The following is a 26,939-nucleotide window of genomic DNA, read 5'->3' on the forward strand; positions in this document are numbered from 1 at the left end:
GTTGCCTGTGTTATAATCAACTTATTACTCATTAACCGTCGGTCTCAGTTTTCTTTTTTCCAAATGATTATTTTTGAGAAAATGTTCTGACATAGCATAAACAGTGCGCAAACGTGGTGTAAGATTTGCTCACCATTATATTACAATTTATTTTGACCCTGACATGGTAAGATCTAATGTCCAGTCCCTTGCAGTGGCTTTTCACAATCTATGATTCCACCGTCAGCGAAAGGACAACTCATTTCTGAGAAAAGATAACTGGTTATCTTTGTTTATCCTTAAGAACACATATTTATTATCTGCATCACACTCTCAGTGAACTTTTCCAACTTTTTACAAGCTTTCTTTCCCTCCCGTAATGTACTTCTTACCTATGTTAGTATGCGTGCTGTGCTCAAATACGAAGGCTTTTGGTGCCCTCTAGTGGTAGACTACTGTACATAAAACACGCTGGTACTAATATACCAGTGGGTTAGTATACGGCTAATATACGCACTTAATTATCTCCAAAAGATTCTGTATCATGTGTCATAGTTTGTTTCCTTACTTTATGGATACCTCATTCATTTGATTCTACAAATAATTCCGGGTAGGCAGAGTAAGTAAGGAATTGTTATTGTGAGACGTTTTCCCTTTAAGCTTTAATTTTTTTCCTTAATTTTATTTAATCTTTCTTAGGACTTAACTCAAGAACAGTTACATTTCAACCCTGATTAATGTTTTCTTCAGTGTTAGCTGTAATGCACAGCATTCATAGTAAACTCCCATGACCAGCAACAAATTTAATAGAACCCAACAAGACAGTAACAGACATGTGGCAACACAATTTTTCTTTATTCAGAGTAAGATGTGTCAACATCCAGCATGACAAAAATTGTACAAAGTTCACAATTTAAAAATGAAATATCACAGCAACTTGTGATCTCACACATTTATAGCAAAATTAAAATGTCAACAAATCCATGCTGTGCAGTACAAAAATAAATTAAACTTCAGTTCCACAGAGAGCACAATAGTTTATACAAAATCCTGTTTTCATTAATGATTACTTAAATCAACTTCAAAATGAAGAAGTTAGAATAAATAAACTCTGATGAATTCACAATAATTTATATGAAAATTCAGTCTAATATGTGACACCTTTTGTGTTCCGTATGTAAATAGTCACAGATAGTTAACTTTTTTTAAAATTTGATATTATGTACCAACAGTAGATGAGCAGCAAGTTTGTGCTTAAATTCCCTTTCCATTGTACTGATAACGATAATTAATTCAAAAACTGATACTAGCTATTACTCTACTGAAAGCATTACTTTACTGGCAAAAAGCTGCAGACACGATGCTGTGGAAAAAAGGCTAATGCCATCATGGAGGAATGGGACCCTATAAGGTGGCAGAAAGTACAATACGTGAGATCTGGTGAACGACAAGCACCTTTGCGTTAGCTCGCAAAAAGGCAATTCTGAACATGGTAGCTACAACTAATAGCACAACAGAAAGTGGGGGCCACACAGACATGATTCTGCATTACCCCAGAGTTTACTACAGAGTTCATTTCCCAGCCATAGATTTTGTTAGGGAAACTGGAGTCTTTTTTTTCCTTTTTTAAATCTTTTTTCCCATTATTTACCATTTAATGATTTTGTACAGTGATTAGATATAAAGTGCTGCTGGGCTGATTTCTTCTTGTTCATAATACAAACCAAAATGAAGTAAAACAATGGTTTATAGTTCATATTATTACTGGTACCATTATTATTATTATTATTATTATTATTTTCATAATATTTCAATTCAAAATCCCTGTAGTATCCATCAGTGATTCTTCTTGATTACCTACAGTGTCTCCTACTGTTCCAATCGTGTGCCAAGCGGACACCTGGAAATCGCACACCCCCACACGTTAGGATATATCTATTGGACAAGTGCAAATATTCTTCTGGCACATATTTGGGGACAGTGACCCTGTTAGTCCCGCTTTCATAAACTATAGCTATATATATTTTTTTTCTTTACAAAACCCCTTTTCCTCATTTTAGGCTCTCACGTACTGCTTTAGTTTCTGTAAAAACATCAAAACATGGAAACGAAGGTGATCCTGTGCAAAATTACATAAAGGAAATCAAATCATAAAGGTTCTTTCATTTAACTCAATGTCCACGTCTCATTTTTTTAAATGTTTTTTGTATTAAAAGATTTATATAAAAATTAATATTTTACATATAGTAAAAAGATTCATTAGTTTTCCACTATGCTTATAAATAAGAAATTGCATATACCCAAACTGTTTATGTAGATTGCATCCCACATCTATAAATATGTGATTTAGTCTTTATATATTGCTGAAACATTGTCCGATTCTAGCTACTGAAGTTTCAAGATTGAAAAGAACTGATTCTAATGTCAGCATGACACCTAGATTTTTCTATTGCCATTGAACATCACATAGTTGTTGACTGAATGACGATGGGAATCTAACAACACAGAATGTTAAAAGTGTTTTTTTTTTTTTCCTTTTTTTTTTGTTTTAAACATCAGAAAATAGTCCTTTCTAGATTCTGGGATTGCCACCATTAAGTTTCCGTGTCATGATGTTTACAATAAAACTGTAACATTCATACATCTAGTCAGGTACTTTTCATATACATCGCCTACCATCTTTAAATGCCCCCACCTGCCACTACCAACCATTTTAAACAAAAGACAAAGATTTTTCAAGCATTGTTAAAAAATAAAGCAATTTACAACCAAGTCTCGCTATTTGACAATCTGCGCACAAAACATCTTTTTAAAATCTCATAAAATCATCCAAGGAAAAAAGATTGTTAAAAACTGGTCTCCAACTTCAACTTGTCTCCTGTCTGTTTTCCTTCACCTGCCCCCCATCTTAGTTCGAGTCTAAAATGCTTCAAAGCATTAAGAAGAATCTGTCATATTTCTCGGCCTACTGTTCAGATATATACACTAAAAATGTGCATCCAGTAGCAGCTATAAAGATTACATCGCACTAGGTCAGCTCATATGAAAACGTACAAAATGTGAATGTTTTCAAAAACTAGTCTGCTGTTAACTATTTTTTTTAAAACAAGACAAAAAAAATCATTATGAAGTTTTGTAAGCATAACACTTTTGTATTTTTAAAGAACAGAAATGAACTTTTAATACTGTCTGATAAATTACAGCAGCAAACCACGAGGCATTGCCCTTGTTTAATCGTTAGTGTTTTCTCTTTTGTGTGTCTGTCGTTTGCTTTCGACGGAGGAGTGGTTTCGCCACAGATGCCGTGGCTACACCTGGATTCCCTGCACTGCTTGTTTTATGTTCTCCAGCAGCGCCTTGTTCTCCGGACTCTGGTACTGATCCTGGTTCGTATACATGTCTGTCAACGTGGTCACGTAAGCGTCAAAGTTTTGCTCATTTATCGGCTCCTGTGAAACATTTCAGAAGAGCAGAATTAAGCCAGGTCACAGGGCAGCAGGTCAGACAAGAAACACCATGAGATTCACTTATTTCAATCTTTAAGCCACTACATATTTTATCTGTGAATTTTATTTTTGAAAAATTAAGCAACAAAATGAACCTAACATGCATTCAACACGGCCTAGCTTCATGAGTATTACTGACCAGTTGGTGCGTGTTCTTTTATTATTTTTTTTTGGACAAACACAGGATAATGTTAGACTCATATTTCTAGCAGGGAGAGCACTACAAGGGTGGGAGACTTTGAAGGGTGGTCCACGCAGAGAGATGTCATGCAATGAGGTCCACATTGAGGAGAAAATGACTACACAGTTGTCATGGCAACACACAGTGGTCATGCTATTTATGTAACTTCGCAAGCCAAACTTTTTTTTAATCAGGAAGCACCACAATGGTTTTGAGGTGGGGAAACGGCTATAAAGGTTGCTTTTTGCCAATGATCGCATCAGGTCCCTGGTGCTGTTTGACAGTATTATGTGTATTCATGCCTGTTTTGACTAATAACTCTCCCTGTAGCTTTTACACTATGTATACTATTACTCTGTATTAGCATTTAGCAAAAAGACATCTGTATCATAGAAAACAAGTTTTGCACTATAAATTCGGCAGAAACCAATTAGTTGAAGAGACACATCCAAAAAGAAAGCCGAAATGCATAATATGTGAACTATATGCATTTGAACATCGCCAGGCAGGGGTTCGGACAGAAGATTGGCCCAGCAAATGCACACTGTCTCTTTAAAACAAGCTTTTTCCATTCGGGTAGATGGGGAGAAGGTGAAGCAGCTCATTCAGGGAGAGATGGAGACTGTGTGGCATGATGTGATGATTGGGAAAAAGAAACCTTCGCAACGTTAAAAGAAACCGGAGGAGTCGATGAATACCCCGCTCGCCCCCCCCACCGTTTCATGCCCGCTACCTCACACACACAGATACACACATGTGCATGCTGCATGGATGGCAAATGCAAAAACTAAACAGCGATGAGAAAACTACAGCCTTGGGTTCAGTGAGCCGCTGAGTTACTCTTAGAGAGACACGACTCTATGGGCCCTAAATAAAATCATACGTTTGCAAGTGCTTGGTCACTTTGCCAGGACCGTCCACCTTAATAATCTGACACTCAAACAGATACACAAATACGCCCCAAAAGAAATTAACATGGCAAAAAAGCAATTTAACAGCAATTCCGTTATACAATACATATATATTTTAAACAATAAGATTTAAAGTTGGAAACAAAAGGATAATCAGACTATGAAAATTATTGTCTCTTACTCTCTGATGCAACTGTAAACAGCTGTTATTTCTAAGGGAAGCCTCTTTGTGTGGCGATGGTTTCTACGGGAAAGGTGTAAACAAAGATCTATTAGCCTGATGTCCAAAAGGTCCTTTCTTCACATCTCAATGGAAGGGGGGTAGTCAGCCTCTAGGATGGGGTTGGGGGGGGGGGGATCAGGAAGGGAGGGGCCCTTATCGTAATGCAGAGTACCAAGAGCATCTACCAAAATAAACAAACAAATGAACACATAAGGTGAGAAATCAAACGAATCTGTAAAGAAATACATGACGAAAGACATAAACAAGCAAACGAAGGAAAACCCCCCAAAGTGAGTCACTGCAATGGCTCCTGTGACTGGATCCAGCTCACAGAACAGTCAGGATCACCAGGATTGCCTTTTTCCAGAATGCACTCTCCTGATGTTTACTGAACAAACAGACCAACTGAAATGAAACCTAAGGACTCGGATTCTTCTGGGATGGGCGGGGGGGTGGGTACAATTTGTCAGGCAGACAGTATATCTGAGGTGCATGTATTTTAAGATGGGCTTAAACTGCATCCCTAAGGGGCGTTTCAGCAGATACACAGCTTGGATGGTATTAGTCTACATGCGCTATATGATGAACTGAACATGGGGCAATGCCAGAGGGACAGTACATGATAAATTTTGTTAGTCCTTCCTAATTTTAGAGCAGGAATCAAATTTACCCTATTAGGCCATAATTATTTAATTATGCACACCAAAACCACAGCAGAGTGGTTAAGATTGTGGTTGGGTACAATTCCCTGTGACGCTTGGGGCTTAGACCGGTTTATTAATTTATATTGCTGCGCCACATGGTGCCGTCGGGAACAGCTGGTGCCTAACATCAGGGGTGTTCAACTATGACCTGCTAGCACCTGTTTACGCAATGCCTAGGGGACCAGGCTGGTGTGTCGCCGTGGAGCGGGGCCGGACTGGGCAACGATACTGTCGAGAAGATGCAGCACTTAACCCACACTAAGAAAGGCCATGCTTGAGATACCAAGGTCACATGGGGCTTAACTTCACTTCAACACCTCAAAAAACTACCAGCACACCCCCCATCACCGTGGGTTTCTGGCAATATCCGAATGATGCATTAACACGATGTTCAATTTCGATGTTCGACTTGTCTCCCTTAAGAGCGCAGGCTTTGCACGGTGCGCCGCTTGCCGTTGTCCCTCTGCACATTGATCTTGTGTTCAGTTGCTATAAGTTACTGAACAGTTTGTGGATGAAACTGGTTCCCATCATTTTTCATTGGACCTGTCATGTTAGTTTACCTCTATTTTCTTTGTTTCTAGATCTTTCGAAACATAAGGAAAAAATTAAAATGAATGCTTATGGAAAAAAGCTGTTTTTTTTTGTCATGCCTTCAAAATACTGTTGTTACATATAGACTTGCAATTACAAAACATAACATAACATTGCATATGCTATGAGAATCTATGAAAACTCCACAGAAAAGTCCAATTTTGTTTTTAATTTGTTGTTACTAGACGCCATTCATCAAAAAAAAGTAAGTTTCAGCATACTGGAGACCTACACACAGAGATATGTAATAGTGAAAAGAGGACAGAGATAACTGATGTCCATAATCGAGAAAGGGGGTGATACGTTTTAGTACTGTTGTGGTCCTTTATATAATATGCCAGACATGCACTTTTAATTGGTTGCTGTCCAAGGGCAAACACATGACTGTTATCACCAACAGGAAGTGGTGGTGGAACTGTCCAGATGGTGCTCCGAAACATATCAAAGCAGGCAATGGATTGGTTGACAGGTCTTTTGTTGTATGGGCAGTATATTACTCTCGGGGATGATTAGGTGCCAGTGCCGGGAGGGTAGGTGCCCATTACTCTTTAGAAATGGACATGTGGCTGCTGATTCTTAAGAGCAGAAATATGTGGAAGCAGGAAGCATTACCTCATTTCTTGTGGGGAAGGCAATATTCACCAAATCTGTATCCCAACCCATCCTCCACCAAAAGCCCCAACTGTACCCTCCCCTACTGGAAAGGTAGCACCAAAAACAATCCACCCCCCACCCGCTGGCTTCCAGAAATAGTACCATCCAAGACTGAAATCCGCATATATTGGTCTGTCATCTTTTCCGTAAAACCGTTCTCTGTGTGTAGAAATGAATTGATAATAATTTGAAAGAGGATCACAGTGGTCATTTTCAATGTCCCCCTCAGGCTTTGCATAAAAGATAATTTGGCTAGATTATACCTGCCCCCCACCCCCAAAATACACATTTTACTACTTGAAAGAGTATTTGTAAACTCAGTTTTTACTGGTAATAATTTAGCATGCAACAGTGCTAACCCTTGGCCCCCCATAATCACAAAGCCACGTGCCATGTTCTGTTACGTTCCATAACTTGCCCAGGTTCCGCTCTTTTTGGCCCTTACCATATGTGGCAGCTGGATATTAGCTAAACTGTTTATCAGTGACTGGCTGAGGGTTGCCAGCTCATGCAGGAGAGACTCATTTTGCTGTTCAATCACCTTGTTTTCTTCCTCTATTGACTTCAGATTAGACTCCATTGTGGTAATCTAGAAAGGGGGGAGAGAACAGGAGAGATCCACAGACCTCCGTCAGGTGGCACAAGACAAGACCATGCCCCCCAAGTAGTGTGCCTTGGGAGTAACAAGGTGGGCGGAACCTGGGGCTAATGACTGACAAGCACAGCCCACAGGATTTCAAAGCCTCACATCTCCCATCACTTGCCTTGAAATACATTTTACATATAAAGAAAATACATAAGCAAGGATTTTAATGGAAAAAAGAACAAACTGAAACAGTATTTTCAACCAATGTAACTACTAATTGTCATAATTCAGAACTGCTGTTTGTGAAAGACCTTTTTCAGCCAGAGCCTTAATTAATGAATCCTAGGTCTCTGAAAGGCCTGTTTACTTCTTTCATTTGCAGGCAACGCCATTTCAAACTGCAATCAGTGTTTAATTTAGCACAGAGCGAGTTTTTTTTCCCTCTCTCCTCTCCACTCTCTGAACTACATGTGCGAAAATGCATGAAACGAGGTCGCAGCCGAATACGCGATCACGCCCCCTCATCTCCTGCTTTTCATTTTTGCCGTGACAGCGTTCCGGCGCCGTCCCCGATGCGGAAGCACACCGAGGAAGCCCCCGTCGAGCCAGATCTGAAGCCCCCATTCCTGCTTCCGGGCGTCTTTTGAACGCTTCGAGTGACGGCTCGGCCTGCTTCTCGCCGCGAGCGTCCGCGCGCCTTCCCCAGCGGGACTCCCTAGGAGCGCGCTGTATTATAATTAGGTCTGTCGCATTTCCCCGCCTGAAACACCATGTTACCTGAGCTCGCTCCTCTCCTGAATAATCAGCAGCCTTTTTTAAAAGGTTTATTCATAAAATAAGTCATTTTCGGGGAGAGTTTCAAACTTTTCACAGAAAGGCGACAGAGTCTTTGGAAGGAGAATTTAAACTCATCCAGCCAGGCTGTCTGGGCAAGAAGACACTGTTTACATCAATTGTTTTGAATTCAAAAGCCCCTCCGTCCACCTTAAAATACGGAATCAGTCGAAAGTCGGCGCCATAAAACTGCACATGTGATGTCTAAGGGTTATAAGAGCCATGGACACTGAACCAGAAGCCAAGAACATCAGATGACCTTCTGAACAGTACTGTACAGGCACTGTTAGCGTAATACACTTGATATTCCTGTCAATAAGGGTGATCACACCCAATTGTCTGAAATCTCTGGGATTTTGTTTATTCATGCTGACATTTACCATCTGGTCAGAACACTTTCTATGTACATGATTGTGTTGCTTAGACGCCGCTCTTCACACCCTTTCCCCAGCGTCCTCTCTTTCAAAAGCCAAAATATGGTCACCCTATGCCAGTCAAGGTTGTATATTTATTATTATCAACCTGCAATTACACACACACACACACACACACACGTCTTACCTGTGTTCTAAGTTTAATCATATCTGCTTCCACTTGTGAATTAGATTCATTTAAATCTTTGATTTCTTCGTCCAACTGTTTAATTTCTTCATCATTTTCTATACCTGAAAAAAAAGCATGCATGAAACAGGCCCAATTTTGCCAGCAAGGAGTTTGTTTACGTGTGTCTTAGCCGCGTGAAAGCTGCATACTACTGATGGATGCACGGGTATTATGTCGCCATGGTTACCGAACTGTCTGAATAATTCGCTGTCGCTTGGTGTTTGGCATTCAGCACCGGCGGCTTCCTGGGAACAGGAAGTGACTCTCTGGCATGTGCCCCCCTACCCCCCCCCACCCACACACACACACACACACACACACACACACACACACACACATACACCTTGATTTTATTTCATGTACTCGCACACAGACACACCTTTAGATACACACAGCCTTAAATGACAAAATGGACGGATTAAGTATAATGTGGGGATTATGATAAAAAAATATTGACAGAAGCGGCCGACTGTAAAAGCATATAACTGTATTTTGTTCATTTAACAGCCTGGTTGCTCAGTGCACCTGTACTTTTGCCCCTTCAGGGTGTGACTGGTAGGATTTTGCATGCATTTTTATGCAGGCAGCTTGAAATAGTCACACACAGGCACACCCGCGCACACAGACGGCCGTGAGCCCGATGGGGTTAAAGTCACTTGGGAGATACGAGCTGTTAAAAGTCGCAGCAGGTCAGGTGCACAGACCGCCGTAAGCAGTGATTATCCCCCTGCTTTTCTGCGTGATTGAGAGGCGCTGATTGCCAGGCAATCATCACCTCTTTGTCTCTGCCTGAAGCCAGCGCAGCTGAGCGCAGGCCATGCATATTTATGAACGGCGTCTGCTGCAGGCGGGCGGGCGGTGTGGGGAGGCGGCAGGGCAAGGTGGAGTGCAGTGCAGCGAGGCAGCAGGGCTAGGTAGGGTGCAGTGCAACATTGTGTGGGGGGGGAGGCAGAGGGCTAGGCGGGGTCCAGTGCAGAGGGGAACGGGGTGGCAGCAGGGCTAGGCGGGCAGTGTAGGGAGGCGGCAGGGCAAGGTGGAGTGCAGTACAGCGTGGTGCAGGGAGGCGGCAGTGCTAGGCGGGGTGCGTTGCAGTGGGGTGCAGGGAGGCGGCAGTGCTAGGCGGGGTGCGTTGCAGTGGGGTGCGGGGAGGCGGCAGTGCTAGGCGGGGTGCGTTTCAGTGGGGTGCGGGGAGGCCGCAGTGCTAGGCGGGGTGCGTCGCAGTGGGGTGCGGGGTGCGTCGCAGTGGGGTGCGGGGAGGCGGCAGTGCTAGGCGGGGTGCGTCGCAGTGGGGTGCGGGGAGGCGGCAGTGCTAGGCGGGGTGCGTCGCAGTGGGGTGCGGGGAGGCGGCAGTGCTAGGCGGGGTGCGTCGCAGTGGGGTGCGGGGAGGCGGCAGTGCTAGCCGGGTGCAGTGCGGTGCGGCTGGTGTGCTGTAGTGTGCCGCATTACCATTGCTGGCCCGTTGCTTTACTGTTAGCATCTCCACGCCCGACATCCTGGCCTTCTTCATGGCCGACGTCGCACGGGGGCAGCCTGACAGACTGGTGGGAGGGAGAGGGACCAATGTCACCGTCAGCATGTGTCATCCGTGCCCCAAGCACGTTGGCCTGAGTCCCGCGGCTGTGCTGCATTTGGGAAGCGTGTGGTGAATTTTCCCGGAGGTGGAAGGCACAGACCAAATGACTGACCAGACCTGTTTTCTTTACCTGACACAGTACACTGATATTTTATTTTTGTGTGTTACTTTTATTGCTCTGCTCCAGTGAGCCGGAAGAGTCCCCCCCCAACCCCAAAGACAAACAAATGAAATATAGACACACCAACTGCTCAAATAACTTCTGAATCCCTCCACCAGGCAATCCCAAATCGGGCCAGCAGGTGGTGTAGTAGTTAAGGTCATGGATTCGTAATGCAAAAGCTGCTGGTTCAAGCCTCGGTGGTGGGGGGGGGGCTACTGTGGTAATTAGGCAAGGTAATTGTAATGAACTGCTAAAGGTCAACCATCTATCTTTATAAATGATCTAATTGAAGGAATTCATCAGCTAAATAAGACAGAAGGATATAACCGTGGAAATCCTTGGATTCAGTCTCAGATGGTACTCTACTGTCACTGTGGATCAGATACTAATTGCACTGACCCACCTCCTGTGTGTAAGGAAGCTCCCGCTAACGTGTCCCGACCCGTCACAACCCGGGGTCGGGCAGGACATGCCGTCCGTCTTCCCGGACTTCCATGTGAACTGGGAGCCATTCATGTACCCGTCCTTCTGCCGTTTGGCTGCCAGGGGGCAGCCTGATGCACTTCGGTGAGATGCATACTTCCCCGTCACGTGACCCTGCCCATCGCAGCCAGGGACAGGACACCTGCAGGCCAAAAATGAACTCAGTGACCCCCCCTCCGGTTGTCTCGCACAGTGTTCCAAAAGCGTGGTGAAGGGAACCTTTTGGAGACAAAACTTACAATATGCTAAATCTGAGTCACCAGATGTGAGCAGCTAATCGCGGCTTCTGCGGCTTTGAAAAGTGTACACCCATTGACAGAAATTTCTAGATATCAAAACTTTGATTTTGACGTGGACATGTTTGACCAAAAACAGTGAACATAGTAAAGTTTCGACAACTGCTACTGAAGACCAAAGAACAGCGCCCAGTCATGGTATGGTCGACCTTAAACTATTCCTGTCCGTCCAAATGGACCAACCGCCGAGTGACGGGCCCAGTGAGAGAACGATGAGCAGATGCTGCAGCTGACATGTCGAGCGAAGAATTCCCAGCTTTCACACTCACTTCACGACATCAGCTGCGAGTTTGTTTGAAAAGAAAAACTAAAGAAAAAAAACATACTACAAACTTCTCTACTCTCCCAGGTACAAAGGCACTGCTCCTAATGTAAAAATGCTGTTTTTCTAAAATGCATACTATTGAGAGCTTAGTGCTTGATGCTGAAACTGATGTACTAGATGTGTTCGGGTAAAATCACTCGCGTCTCCAGCGTACTGCTCTCGTATGATGCAGCTGACGGGAAAGCCGGGTTACTTCCACTGTTGGCAAGATATCAGTAGAAATGAGGTTTATTGAATGATTCTTGAAAAATAAATGGTGTTCAGTGCCCGGCCTTCCTTAGAATTCATAATGCAAGGATTTTTTTCTCCAGTAACAGAATGCGGCACCGTGCAAGAGACTCCCAGTAGAATCTGGCTGGTCCAAAGGCCACAAGCTGGCCTGGCTTTGCAAGGCTGTACATGGGCTATAGAGACTGGCTTTGGATTCAAACTGCAAACACCTTTAATAATTTAGGAAATTTTATCAAACGAAAACACAATAGTCAGAGCTCATGATCAGTACTGGACTGACCCTCTAGGGGGCACTGTACCTGATGGGCTCTTGGTCCTCCTTATCCTCTTTACTGTGTGTTATTTTTATCCCACTCTTTCTCGCTCTTGGGCACCCTGATAGACTGAAGGGTGATGGGGGAGGGGGAGAAGGGGGTGGACATCGAGTTAATCAACTTGTCTATTACCAGCAGACGTTAAAGTAAAAGCCGTCTTATGAATGGACTTGTGCTGATGAATCATTCATTTGTAAAAATCTAAAGCTAATGGCTACAATTTAACATTTGCCAGACGGACCCTATTCATTTTAGCTCAAAAGATGCACAGGGGCTTCGCGTTAACTGCGCTAATGCACTTCCCGCAGACAGGCACGCCACTTGCCTCTGTGCCCCGCGTGGCTCCTTACCTTCTGTGCGAGGCGTAATTCCCGGTGATGTGTCCCGAACCATCGCACCCTGGCGTCGGACACCTGGTGAAGGGTACAACACAATCGGTGAAGGAGGCCCTGTCATATCCCTGAATGCCCTCTTCCCATTCCTTCCATCCCTGTCATAAAGTAAGCTCCTCCTGTCCAGTCTAAAGGATGTGGTCCAGATTCATGCTGAGGTTGAGAGTTCGATACTGACAGACTCCAAACAGAAACAAAGTACATTTCACGTGGCAGTGAGTACATGGGCTGCTGATAGTGATCCATGTGTGATTTCAGGTTAGGAGACATGACACATTTGGGGCTCCGGTTTATTGTTTGTCTTGGAAAAAAATCTTTTTGTTTCTGTATGTAAAAAACAAATCAATACTCTAATAATGAATCTGAACTGTAGCACAAAGAATCAACTAAGATATTGTTAACAGACGATTTAACAGAGAACTTACCTGTGACATCCTAGATTATATACCAACAAAAAACTTTAAGGAAAAATAATTAAAAATATCTGACTCTCTGTTCTCAGCCCTCCCAAAACAACTGACAATATGTCTGAAAGCCAAACTAAACGAATAAAACATAACAAAACAAAAAGCAAACCATTCATTTGAGGCCTTACTTGAGCTCTTGCGAGTTGGTGGCCATCATACTTCGAATGCTTTTGTCAGCTAAAGGACAGCCAGAAAGACTGGAAAAATATACGAGGACAGGAACATTAGCGGCGCGGAGGACCGGCGGAGCGAGCCACCAAAGCACGACGACAGGCACACGCACTTACAGACACGCGTGCAGGCACACGCACGCGCACACACACACACACACACACACACAGAGAAGAGAGTGTCAACGCAAAAGCCATGGTGCGTGAGCATAGACATTGGGCCGGGAACATACGCGGTTAACGCTCTGAGTACTGGCCTTTGGATCATTAACGGCCATTAATCTCCTTAATCACTAAAGGAATGGGGCCGGTTCATAGCTGGTGTGTCGACAGATGCCCAGCAAGGTGGACTAGCTAGGATTCCCAAAGGAATGAGGTCCACATGGTACTCAGAGGGTTAACCGACAGGGTAAGACTCTCTGTGTTGTTTGACAGCATTGTCGAGGTAAGCTGAAAACAATAAATTGAAACGACTGAATCCACCATGAGAAAATGAAGTCACACCTTCTATGTGAAGCGTAATTACCGGTCACGTGACCACTTCCATCACACCCTGGTGTTGGACATCTGTCACCAAAAACATAGATTAAAAAATAAAACGGAACAGAACAAAACAAAAAACAGCCAAACAGAGTAAGTATGCTTAAGCACGTTTGAATTTTTTTTCATTGTTTCCAGTTTAGCTTCACTGTCTGCTAAAGTTTGTTTGTATTTTTTTTCCTAAGGACATCCTAGGGAGAAGCTGCAACATGAACAGGTAAAATGAGAATGATGTTTTATTACAATAAAGCATCAAAAAATAAAACGAAAAAAGCCAGAATACATTAGCTAATAACTCCGGGTCAAATGAAAGACTCTGCATTATGCTGCATATGTAAGCATGCCAGTTGTGCCAGGGGGAGACAGCGGGGTCCCTCTGAAGCAGGACAACAGAGAGGAAGAGAGAAGTCAGACGGGGTGGGGGGGTGGAGGAAGGCAAACAGCATCCCCCCCCCACGCTTACGTTATCAGGTCCTTTTTGCTTTCCTTGCAAGGGGCGTATTTGGACTTGGGGCTGGGCACTTGGACATCTCCCGGGTACTGGCGGTCCTCCAGAATGTCGTGGAAGGGATCCAGATCGTCTGCCTGTGGGGGGGTGGGGTGGGGGGGGGGCGGATGATGGAGGGAGGGTGAGGGAGTGTCGCTTGTCTCGTCACGCCCTCCACTGAAAATGGATTTCTCAGCCGGCTGAGGATTCGACTGCAGCGTCTCCCTGACAACCGCGCCAGACTTAGGCCGGGATTATGTCGAAACTCCAGCAGCGCCTGTCGACTCCGATTGATGGCAAAGCCCTTTGGGCTGGGTGCGAAAAGGGAGGAGGAGGGGGGGGGGGGCGGGCATGCAGGGAGCCAGAGGGAGATGAGCTGCCAGTCAGAGACATGAGCAGAGGGTTACCGATCCAGGCCGATGGCCAGAAAGTGGGCTGGTTTTGTCTCAGGGTGGATCCTGTATCCAGGGTCTCTAAGTTAAACCCTGCACCCCTCCTCCGACTGCTTCAGAAAACACTAAGCTGTATAAAGATATTTTGAGTCATCACAGAACGAGGCATGTGGTAAATACCAAAATAGACCAGCGAAATGGTAGAGAAGGTAGGACAGCTAAAGCTTCCACCGAGACCTCGGCCCACAGAGGGAAAAGTGTGACCTCAGGAAGCAGCAGGAGCACCACAAACGCAGAAGCACGGTCTGTTCGCAGTGTTTTCCAGACTCTGACGCTTTAAAGACGCGAGGAAGGCGCGTGTCCGACGCCGCCGCGTTCTCCGACCTCAGAGTCGGGGGTGTGCTGAAGCTCATCTTTAATCGCAAAACAAAAGGAGTCAGCTAGAGTGATGCGTCCTTGGGAGGCAGCGGGAAGGAAGGAGGCTAATTTGGGGACCAGGCTTAGCCAGTGCAGTTTATTAGTGCTGCGGAAACACGAGGCGTGTCTGCACTTTTGCCGCAGCCTTGGACGGTGATCATTTTAATGCGACAGATACTGAAGTCTGTGCAGTCTGCAAACCCACGTGCTGCTGTGTGACGGTGTCTGACAATCATGGCTTTCGGGGAGAGCATCACGCACAGACTCAAACCAGCCTGCTGTGTCTGTGCCAGGAATCAATAACAGACTCAGTGCAGTGTTATGGCATGGAATGCCACACTAGTGACTGGTGTGCGAGAGCATAATTGACTCAGGGAAGAGCTGCCCTCTCGATCAGCCAAAGCGGGGCCCAACTTCTTACGAATGTCCACAAAGAGCAATGTCCTTGTGCCGCAGTTTTTGGTAGATTACGGTAGATCCGTGACAATGCACACAGCTCACCACTCACACGTACTTCCACATCGCCTAATGTTCCAGCTCAGAGTCCCTGGATTCAGGGAGCTGCCTTCTGCAGGCGCAGCATGTGCTCCTGCACACTAGATGGTGCTGTGGCGAAGCAGAAAAGCCCCACCACACGACCCCTCAGCCGGGAGACACTGCAGGCTGCCTTCAGGCCTCATTTTATGCATGTGCAGCACTCAGCCCAAAATATATTTACTGCCCCCTTTTCTGCAGGCTGCCGTGAAGTAAAATGCAGGGCTACACTCGTACGCCATCGATTACTTGGTGGCAGCCGCCCGCCCTCCACCCTCCCCCTTAAAAGGTTATCTAAATCAATCAGATTGTCTCATGGTCTGGAACTTTCCATTATTCGTATAGGAAATCAACAAACATTATATGTAAAAGAAAAGAGACAGAGATGAGTTGGCAATTCCGATGCACAGAAATGTTGGTTTACATTAAAATGATAATTAGTGCTGGACAGGGGCCCACATACGTCATCAATGGACCTTTAACCTTTAAAAAGAATCAGAATCTCCACTAAAACGGCGACATCTCTGAATAATTGCCGGGCTGGTAAGTGTAGGTGCAGGCAAGCCCGACTCCCTCCTGCGTACAACCTTGAGTTCATGCCTCCTGCGTACCTCCTTGAGGGCATGCCTCCTCCGTACCTCCTTGAGGTCATGCCTCCTCCGTACCTCCTTGAGGGCATGCCTCCTCCGTACCTCCTTGAGGTCATGCCTCCTCCGTACCTCCTTGAGGTCATGCCTCCTCCGTACCTACTTGAGGGCATGCCTCCTGCGTACCTCCTTGAGGTCATGCCTCCTCCGTACCTCCTTGAGGTCATGCCTCCTCCGTACCTCCTTGAGGTCATGCCTCCTCCGTACCTCCTTGAGGTCATGCCTCCTGCGTACCTCCTTGAGGTCATGCCTCCTGCGTACCTCCTTGAGGTCATGCCTCCTCCGTACCTCCTTGAGGTCATGCCTCCTGCGTACCTCCTTGAGGTCATCCTCGTCGATGCGCTTGATTTTGGTGTAGTCAACAGGCAGGTCCCAGCAGTCGGCCTCGCCCATCTGGTAGCAGCGGCTGCTGAGCAGGGCCTGCCGCTGCGGCGACATGGGCTCCAGTGGCGTCAGCACTGCACAGCCATCGCGCTCGCCCCCCCGCTGCTTGTTCATGCTAAGGTCTAGCGTGCCATTCTCATCCACCTCGATGTCGGGGTTCTGATGGGAGGGGCGAGAAAGAGGGATGCAGGTGCTCAGCTTTTGTGAGATGACAGAGCCTGGGTGGGGGGGTCACCTGGCACCAGCCCTGCCCGGGCCCCAAGTAACAGTTCAAGGCTCCGCCCTCTCACGTTCTGTCGATAGCCTCCACGCCTAATTGGACAACATCTAATTTGTTAGACCCACCCATTCAATAGCCCCACATTTGTTTCGCTACTAGCACCCATTAACTAAAATCGCACCCACACACACGGATGGGGTTGTAACCCCAACCTAAAAGCACTATCAATCCATGCAGGGCCTCTGCTCTTCCCCTGGCGGCCGACCCGTGGTCCTGCTCCCCTGCAAATCAGTGCAGAAGGCTGTGAGTAGGAGGCTGCTAGCGGATCTGCTTCCTCTGCCAGCCTCGTGAGGACACCCGGCGCGGGCCTTTCCCCACACATGCCCCCCCTCCTTCCCCTGCACGCTGCATTCGCCGTGGGGGGGGGATGTGCCCCGTTGGCGACCTTTGATTCTGCGAGTGAGCAGAGCCACGGTGGTCCTGTTTGTGAGAGCGCCCCCGCCCCCGATCCGCTCTCGGCAGTGATGAGGCAGCTCCGCGGGACCCACCGCCACCGCAGGTGCTCGGCACGGTCTCCGTTAGATGGAGACATGACACCGCAGCCAGCTGAGCATGAGGCAGAATCATCCACTGCTGAGCTGGAGGGACGGGGGAGAGCCTGAGGGGGGGCACTTCCTGCTACCATGGCTACCTGATTTTTGGTGAATAACTGATTTTTGGTCACTGACCCATATCTGGAAGGTCAGACTATGGAAGTATAGCGACCTATCAAAGCCCTGGCCATATACTCCCCTTCCTGCAAAGGATGGCGACCTGCCTTGTCATAGTGATTGTCACGGCAACCCAGATCCCTATGATGCTGAAAACAGGGTCTCTCCGGACCCCCTCTGCTCAGCGCCCCGTCTCCCTCCTGTACCACCCGCGCCATCGCTGTGCTCCTGCCTGGTATTTCCTTGTGTCTTTTTTTTTCTAAGCCGTGTTTTTTCTTCTTTTTTTTCCTTTAAATAAAATTCCTGGAAGCTGGGGATTTTTGACTGTTGTCTAAGAAAACCAGAGTGTAAGTGAGAGAGAGAGAGAGAGAGAGAGAGAGAGAGAGAGCGACAGAACACCTCCCCACCTACAGTCCCTGCCCCCTCCACCGCCTTCCTACACCGGCGCGTAGGCGGTCGGGAGCTAATTGCATGCGAGACCTGTGATAGGATTTTCTGTCCTGCTCCTCTGCAATTAGGCTGGGGGGCAGAGCGCTGGACCTCCCAGGTCCTGCTAGACACCCCCGCCTTCCCTGAGCCATTAGAGCTCCCACCCCGCATTCTAGATAATCATCCAACATGTCGGCTGTGTGTGTGACCGAGTCACTGAGTCATGCCCACGGCCGACAGCACTGCATCCTGCATGCCCTCAGAGGTCACACTGCTGGCGGGGGCCAGTCATACTTACTATGTTTCCCCACAACGGCATGTTTTGTACGAAACATTCATACACTTGAATATGATACAGTAATTCATAGGCTTCCATTTACGTGGCGGGGGGGGGGGGTCATTATATGAAGACTACTTGCTGTGAAATTCCACAGGAGAGACATGGGAGTGCAGAGAAGCTGTTGTACCATTGAGAGGAGCCGAAATAGGGGTATAAATGGCATGTGCCGTTTCCAAGAATTGTTCTCCCGGGTGGGACAGCGAGACCACGCACATGATCAGGGGCGCAGAGATACACTGGTGGCCAGGCGTGGGACATGAGCTGCAGGGGGAGGGCGATGCGTGGGCCCCCGCTGCTGCTGTCTGCCTTTCTCCTGCGGGTCCCATGGGAGAGCATCCCATTTAATTAGAGTGGAGAGGAAGGACAGGGACTCTGGGCTGTCCGGAAGGTGGTGTGGTCTGGCCCCTGAACCCCATCACCACAGGCATGCTGGGAGATCATGCCCGCACTGAGGCCACCGACACTAGGGCTCAGCAGCCGTAAATCGTGCCTAACGAGGTGTTTTGTTGGTCTCGGAGGTTATATATGCCGGTAGGTTAATTGCTTGTAGGCAGCCTTATTATATATATATTTTTAATATACTGCAGCATGAGTTTTGGTTGTCTGGAGGCAAGATGATATTCTATATTATCTGTAAGTTACCCGTTAGTTATGTGAGGGTATGGGATGTTTATCTGTGCTCATTGATCGGTTAGTTTTCTGCAGGTTACCCGTTTGTGCTTGTTTATTTGATTGCTCATTGCAGGTTATTTGTGGTTCTCTGTCAGGTTGTCCACAAATTATCCATTTATGGTCATTAGTTATGTCTTGGCTTGACTGCAGGTTATCTGTGTTGGTAAGTTGTCTGTAGGTTACTTGCTTGTGCCTGTTAGTTACGTGCAGGTTGTCTGCAGGTTATCGGTTATCTCTAGGTCCCGTTTCTGTGGAGTACCGGCAGATACTAACAGCGGGGCAGGGACTTGACGATCGGCGTAGGGGGTGGGGGCTGTAGTCCGTCACTCCAGGAGCTTCCTCCAGGCACATTAGACTCAGCAGGGGCTCAAACCCCCCCCCCCGCCCACCCCCTGCCTGACGGCACTGTCACCGTCGATGCGGGGCGGCCGTTTGTACACTGTTTTCCCATTTTCACGATCGGCTTATTTCAGCTGATAATACCATGGATACGCTCCTTTATCTTGGATAAATGACATATTTGGCTCATTGCGTGTCGCCATGGTTCCCGGCGTCCCCGCTGTTTTCCATATCTGATTCTAAAAAAAAAGAAAAAACACCGTAGCGGAATACAGTAATAGCCGTTGGTTTCTTAAAGGGCCGCGCCCATCTGAATTCCCCATCTCCCCCATCATTACTCACATTACCTAGAGCGACAGCAGCTGTGGAAAACAGGGAGCCTGTATCTGCGTGGGACCCAGTTTCAGCTGGATCGCGTCTCTAGAAATTTCTGTCACAGCTGGAAGTCCCTGGGCACCCTGGGCTCGGCTAAGAAAGCTCCGGAACCGAGCCCTAACGAGTCGGAGGAGACTCCCCCGGGCTCCGTCACAGTCGAGCCAGGGGTAAGTCACAGGATGAGTCCCAAGTTTATATAACCCTGCGACACACTGGCCCCTCCCACACAAGCCTCACCAACCAATCATAGCCCCAGGGCTGGAAGGACGGCGTACCCGTGAGCAGAGGTCCTGTGGCTTATTGGCCAGGCCCTGGGGCATCTCGCGGCAGCGCGTGGACAGGTTGAGGATGGCGGTGGCGGCCATGTGTGCTGCTTCCATGTCGTGCGTGTAGTCGAAGCTGCTCTTGCTGCAGGTGCTGCTGGCGCTGCTGCCGCCACCACCTCCCCCACAGCTCATGCTGCTGCTGCTGCTGCTGGGGGCGTAGCTGCTGGTGGTGCTGCTGGCCGGGCTCAGGTTCTTACAGTAACGCTTGGCTGCGTGTGAAAGGGACACACACACACACACACACCAGCAGGAAAGGTCAAGCATCACAAACACAGAGAGTAGCACAGGGCTAGAGACAGACAAAGAAGTGGAATGAACCATCATTAATCACCCAAACACATTATATATCGAGTAAGTGGACACAGATAGATGGTCAGGTCGACAGACAGAGAGGTGACTGTCTTGTTGGCGGTTGTGGCCGTACCATCGTATCCCTTGGGGGACGGGTCCCGGCCCTGGACCTTGGGCGCGATGGCTCGCTTGCCGTAGATGTGGTTGCTGTCGTAGCCCGAGTTGTACTCGAAGCTGGTCTTGGAGTACTTCTCCAGCTCTTTGGCCAGGTTGGAGCGAGGGGTGGTGGTAGACACGTTGTTCTTGTAGCCGTACTGTGGGATCTCCAGCTGCTTCACGAAGCACATCGGCCTGGGGGGAGCAGAGCGGTGGGATGGGCTGTGAGATGCATAGGGTTAACAGAGTCATCGTTCTCATCTCCACCTGAAGGGGGTGCACTTTGTACAGGACAGTAAAAACTGCTAAATTAAAACTTGCACAGTACTATATAACAGACACGTTTCTGAAAACTCAACAGCACAACCTTAACCATAACTTGAAAGCATGTTGATATGCTGATACTGAGGCACTAATTAACAGTTAACAAAAACCATAATTATATTAACTGTCTGTGGCATTCTTCATCTGAAATCATTGTAGAGATATTATTGCTATCGTAACATAAAATGAATAAAACACTTCTGGAAATCCCAATGAAATCAATAAAGTGTTTTATTTATAATATTCCTAGGTTGAAGAGTCCTTGATGTTGACATCATAATGAACATGTAGTTTTGTTAAGTGTAAGAAAACACACACTGCATAACAAACACTTTACTGAACCACATTTGGAATAATTATGGCAATATTGTCAAGTTAAGACTTAAATGCCCAACCAGTAAAATACACTGGATAAGTCAACTGCCAGTGAGGTACACTGGATAAGTCAGAGTTGGAAGGTTCAGAGGTTGCAGGTTCACATCCCAGGAGAAACCCTGCTGTGATACAAGGCACTTAACCTGAACCGCTTCAGTAAATCTCCAAGCTACAGAAATGGGTAACAGATTTTAAGCTAAAGAATAAAGGCTCGGTATATCTCAGCACACTAAATCTTGTGCCAGAATGGGTTTCTAAGGACATAAAAGAAGATGAAGGTGTCGTGCTGTGTGAGGGCCAGGGGTCAGTACCTCAGCACGCGATCGGACGCCTGGCTGGACTTGCTGCCGTCACAGGTCTGGTGCTTCTCCTGGGCCTTGGCCAGCTTTTCAGCGGCGGCGATGGGACACCCGGAGAGGCTGCAAAAGGCAAGGGGACCCCCTTAGCTTCGTGCGAGCCACCAGGTGGCCAGGCAGGTACGGGTACCCGGCTTAACACCAGAAGGTCGCCGGTTTGCTTCCTGGGGAGGCAGGGAGAGAGCTCTGCCTTTGCAGCACTAAGTCCGATTCCTTTAGTAGAATCCAGCTGCGTAAACATGATCAAGGCACCTGCTTGCTATCTTAATGACAAGAGCGGCGGTAATAACAGCTCATGCTCTGAATGCTGAGAGCGCTGTGCACGGCATGGCCCTGGAAGATGAGGGAAACACGCAGCCTGCCTGATTACTGCCAAGCACGTACAGCAAACGAGGACAACAATGAAAGAAAAAAAAAAAGAAAAAACAGAACGAGCACAAAGAGAAGTCCAGGGAGGCCAAGTGGAAAACAGCAGGCTTAATTTGGGTGGTTGTGTGAGGCCCGGACTAGGCTTTGCATTAAACGTGCTCTCTGCGGCACACAGAGGGAGGGGTGGCTTGTGCGATGCTGAGGGGGCCAGCTGAGCACATCCAGCACTGCCATCTTCACGCCCACCACCATCTTTCCAAGCAGCTTTAGGTATACTATGTGTTTTTTAGAACAGGTGAAGGTGGGGACATTCCCCCAACACTTGCTTTTCAATGGCTGTTTGTGTGGGGAAACAGCAGCGAATGTGTCCACAGTCACACATAGACAAACACACACAGGCGCATACAAACACATAATCACAAGCTGACAGACACAAACACAGAAGCAAACTGGGACCCGCGATTGCCTAAATGGCACAGACCCACACGCAGACACACACACACACACACACACACACACACAGGAGTGTCTGTTTTCCGCCAGCACCCCACTCCGTAGGGTCAAGCCAGGACGCCACAGATTTCAGAGGAACAAACTGTGATTCTGTGGCAACTGACAGAGAGATTATTGATTAGCTGCGTTTCCATGACAATTGCATTAAGAGAAATGAAAAGCCTATTTTTGAGATTTATTTTGCTGCCTTAAATTCTGACAGCTACTTCTGTAGATGTGTGCGTGTGTGTGCAGACCGATAGAATGTTCCAGAAAGAATCACTAGCAGGGGGTGTAACGGAGATGTGTATGTGTGTGTGATTGGTTTGGGGGAGGGGGGGGGGGGGGGGGCAGAAAGCAGCACCTTCATTTGGTCTGGCAAGGCAGAGAGACCTGCAGGGAGGTGTTACACACACACGCACACGTATTCCCACTGCGGTGTCTGGGAGGCGTTAATGGCTGCCACCAGGCCTTGTGTCACACAGCATCTGCTGCGCGTGACAGCCTGCCTCCGCTGCCCCTTTCCGGAAGCCTTTCATCGTCAAGCTCCAAACAGCACCCCCCGCATCGCCGCCCGGGTCCCATTTTCCCTTCTGTTTTTGCCCCCTCCTGGCTGCCAGGCTGAAGTGCACGGCTAATGAGGCGGCGGCAACCGTAAGAAGTCCACTCAGAGCGACTAAATAAGGCACGAAGCCAAGGCGTCCATGCAGAGACGCTGGAGCTTAATGAACGGCCTTTTCCGTACCGCTGGCATATCCGCATCCAAAGGCAGTTTAATAAAGAGAAAATCTCACAAGAACAATAGAGCCGAACAGTTTCTACCTTTTTCCCCTCAATTGTTTTGTGTTAAAAAGGTCTTTATCAAAGGGTCTATGAAAATTGCTTCTTGTGACCGCATCGTTTAGAAGGAAAGAGAAAAGCAAGAGACAGAGGACTGATCATACGAAGCGAAGTCATGTGACACGAGAATTGACAAAACTTGGTCATGGGGGGGCATCCTCCGAGAAATGTTTTGGATCTTACTGCCACCCTGAGATTTGTTGGAGGTGTTAATAAAGCAACATTGACCCCAAAGTGGTCCTGCTGTTTTTCCCCTGAGCAAAATTGTTTCAATAAAACGAAACTAAAAAACAAAAACAAAACACATATGAGATATATGTATATAGCTCAAAAACATACAGAAACATGCTGGGAATAATCTTATATTTTAAACTTTGTGACATGTCTTTCTGGTTGCTAACCACTGAAGACACAACCAGTCCATAAATGATGGCCTAAAAAAACCCAAATGAGACGATCGCAGAGTCGTTTGATGGAAACCAAACAAAAATGTTGAAAAAAGGAGGAAACAGAAAGGCAGGCAGTGCAGGTGGGATGATGTGGGCAGCTACCTGGCCGAAGGAGCACTCACCTGCGATGGGAGTTCCTGTTGCTATTGACATGACCGCGTCCCGTGCAGCCGGGTGTGGGACACTTAAGAACATTCTCATACATTGCAAGAACTTGACGGACAGAGATTGAGAGATAGGGAAGGGTTAGGAGGCCCAAGAACCAGTCATTATGCTTAGATTAGTCATTGCGGGCATGGCATTCAGGCTAAGAAACAAGCAAGACATGGGGGGATGACTATGGGAGGATGGGTGGGGGGAGGGGATCACAGCATGCGAACGAGGGAACAGCAAGCCACATCACCCATTCCACAGACGCACCAGAAACTGGACAGAGAAGAAGGGTCAGGTCATATCTAACCACGGTCACACCATGTCTACTTTTATTGAATAAAAACTTAAGTCTGAAGAAAGGATGTCATATGCAGATATGCATACACATAAATCTTGTCAGAGATAAAATGAGAAAAAGAGTAGAAAGTGGTGGTGGCTGAAGGTGGTTCAGAGCTCCTATATCAGCACACACTCAGCTTCAGCTCCATCAACAGTGCCTCTATAATTGCACAAACAGCCCTCACTGTCTGACAAATGTGCCTGAGCAACATGTTCTTAATCAAACATATTTATGTTCATCTACTCCATGGGACACTACGCGCTGAAGGCGCTCCACACTGGAGGAGATGCTCAGTCTACCCTTTACTGTTATTTAGAAGATCCATGAAAACAAAAACATGGCCACCGACTTGAGTGATGTAAAAATGACAGGGCACACAACACTAAGTCTGACAAACGAAATCCTTAGGTCAGTGGTCATCAAAGCATTAAATTAATGGTTTAAGTCGATTTGGAATCTCTTTCACGCACAAAATAATCTTTTCTTGAAAACAAAAGCTTACGTCTACTATTTAAATTGAAAAGGATTCACCAAGCATGTAAAAATTAGGATGAATTGAGATGAAATTTAGCCGTCCTTTTCAGCATTTTTGAAAGCTGCAGGTTCTGAATGAAACAAAGCGTCGCATTAATAATATATCGTCCACTCAGCAAGACAAATCTTTTAAATCAAGAATGGTTTAGCAATTTTAGGAAAGCAATTTCCCCAAAGAAACGTGCGACTATTAAGGTTTGCCGTAATAGTCCTTTCCATAGAGGTTATTGACCACAAAAAGGGGTTTTGCCGGGGTTGGGGGGAAATGTATTCGGAGGCTCCTCGGTCCCAGATAATGCATTTTCAAGCAGAAATCTGTCAGTATTTCTGGAAAGCCATCACAGGTCACCTTTAAATGCCATTAAAACAGGGATTCAAGGAATTAGACTGCATGTCTGGGTGCGTATACGTGTGTGTGGCTATGTGACACAGGCATACTCGTGATGTCGAGAAGTCCCAACCTACGGCAGTAATCATCATCCTGGTCTTAGACAGTGCCTGTTCAGGGAGTTTCACAAGCAACCCTAAATTAAGCCACTAACAGGCCAATCACTGTGACCATTGCATGGATACAACCACAGAGATGCAAAGAGGCAGATTTGATTGAATCGCTCCCTTAACCTTCTCAAATGACACCATAATGCCAGCTTTGGTATATCAAACAAGTAACTAAGGGCCAATTCTTTGGAAGGAAACATCATCTGAGAAACGAGCCTTTGATATGCACTGTGAATGCAAGAAGAAGGTGGTTGCCATGGAGAATTGAGGGGGTTACCGACTGGCATAACCGGCTTTCCATTGGCTACTTTATTGGTCCCCACTGAGTAAAACCAGATGGTGATTGACAGCACATAATGATCTCATCCACAGTGATTGTCAAAGCGTAATATCCCCCATCATTAATATTAGGTAAAGTCAGCTGAGTGCTCTTGAGGGACTCGAGGTTGGTGGCTGCTGAACTACAGCATGGTTATAACTACAAAGGAAACATCACAGGTCACAAGGGACCTAACATGTCCACCTTGACAGGTGGCCTGGCAGGAGCTTCTCCTGCATCCTGACAGACAGTTCTCAGCCTCAACCAGAACTCCACGTCAAGAAAATAATGGATGTAATCCCCAAAGTCAATAGCCTGACCAGGTGGAGACGCAAACTCTTCGTAATCTATGGCAGATGGATTGGACACCCAACATTTTGAAGGTTTCCTTGAGTAAAAATGCCAGCATTACCTTTGGAAAAGGAAGTAGTGGTCGCCATAGACTCCATATCTGGGCCTACTGCATCAAGCAGATTAGAATGTGACTGAAACATTCACAGAACTGAGATAAGTAGCACCATGCTAACAAGTAGCTGAAATCTATTCAAACCTATCTGGAATTTTTGAAATATATTTTGCAGCGAGACCAGTTGGGTGACTTAAAATGAAAAGTCCCAGCCTGACAAAAGTCTGTTCAGTATGCAGCCTGGTAATCAATCGTAATCCTTCAGCCCGACTCAACGACTTAAATTCAGATCATAAAGATGTCGCCATGGTCACAAAAGCAGTGCTTATGCAAATCTCTTGCGTAAACAAGTCTTAGTTCTTATCAATTTTTATTTTTTTTTGTTTGACTGCCGTTGAGATTGAAATGATTTTGAACACTTTGATGCTGGGACAATAAGAGTTTGGTGCACGTGACAGATGACCAGAAAGCGTGTCCCTGGTAAACGCCACTATGCAATTAGAATAGAAGGCTATAATCCTCCTCTGGATGCTGAAAAATGTAGCAAAGAAGATTCACTTTCTGGCTGTTTGGGGCTAATGTTTACTGCCACTGCAGCCGATCGACAGCATGAAAGCCGGGTAATTAGTGTTTATTCGAGTGGATGTAATTGGACAAAGAGAAAGGAAGATCATCACATGATCTGGCAGTCAGTGGAAAGCACGGATCCACTAACGCACCCGAGTTTTGACGTGACAGCGAAATATAAAATTACGGCACTTTCAACACAACAATGATTGGGCGTGACCTCCCGGCCTGAAGGGGTGGTGGGGGGGTTGTGCCAGAATAATGCTGGAGTCACAGGCAGTGCAGCTCATGTGATGTGCCAAGCAACAAGCAAACATCACAGACATGGGGGCAGGCAGACAGTCCAGAAATCGTGGAGGTACGACGAAATAGAAAACCATGCAGAATGGAAATGGTGCTGAAGGGATGAGAGGAGGCATGCGTGGAAATGTGCAGAATACAACAATCAACGGTCTCTATGGCGATGGAT

The 26,939-nt window shown here is 46.7% G+C and overlaps 1 protein-coding gene across 13 annotated transcripts in view; it reads right to left on the reverse strand.

Moving 5' to 3' along the window:
- Positions 1 to 815: 815 nt before the first annotated feature.
- myt1lb (myelin transcription factor 1-like, b) overlaps positions 816 to 26,939 on the reverse strand; it is a 77,825-nt gene continuing 51,701 nt past the window's right edge. For 3 of the 13 annotated variants that reach the window (XM_023807882.2, XM_072698728.1, XM_072698729.1), the window contains exons 9-24: positions 23,776 to 23,866; positions 21,459 to 21,566; positions 20,426 to 20,670; positions 19,951 to 20,210; positions 16,522 to 16,749; positions 14,193 to 14,314; positions 13,694 to 13,756; positions 13,148 to 13,216; positions 12,511 to 12,573; positions 12,146 to 12,229; positions 10,915 to 11,136; positions 10,222 to 10,313; positions 8,734 to 8,837; positions 7,198 to 7,341; positions 4,759 to 4,821; positions 816 to 3,428 (exon numbers count right to left, since the gene is read on the reverse strand). In XM_023807882.2, coding sequence (XP_023663650.2) covers positions 3,288 to 3,428; positions 4,759 to 4,821; positions 7,198 to 7,341; positions 8,734 to 8,837; positions 10,222 to 10,313; positions 10,915 to 11,136; positions 12,146 to 12,229; positions 12,511 to 12,573; positions 13,148 to 13,216; positions 13,694 to 13,756; positions 14,193 to 14,314; positions 16,522 to 16,749; positions 19,951 to 20,210; positions 20,426 to 20,670; positions 21,459 to 21,566; positions 23,776 to 23,866 — 2,099 coding nt within the window. In that variant the 3' untranslated portion in view covers positions 816 to 3,287. Of the gene's footprint in view, positions 3,429 to 4,758; positions 4,822 to 7,197; positions 7,342 to 8,733; positions 8,838 to 10,221; positions 10,314 to 10,914; positions 11,137 to 12,145; positions 12,230 to 12,510; positions 12,574 to 13,147; positions 13,217 to 13,626; positions 14,106 to 14,192; positions 14,315 to 16,521; positions 16,750 to 19,950; positions 20,211 to 20,425; positions 20,671 to 21,458; positions 21,567 to 23,775; positions 23,867 to 26,939 lie in introns of those variants that run through there. The other 10 variants (XM_023807865.2, XM_023807835.2, XM_072698731.1 and 7 more) reach the window with 10 other exon arrangements.

The sequence above is a fragment of the Paramormyrops kingsleyae genome, chromosome 14 (assembly GCF_048594095.1).
Source record: "Paramormyrops kingsleyae isolate MSU_618 chromosome 14, PKINGS_0.4, whole genome shotgun sequence".
Taxonomy (NCBI): domain Eukaryota; kingdom Metazoa; phylum Chordata; class Actinopteri; order Osteoglossiformes; family Mormyridae; genus Paramormyrops; species Paramormyrops kingsleyae.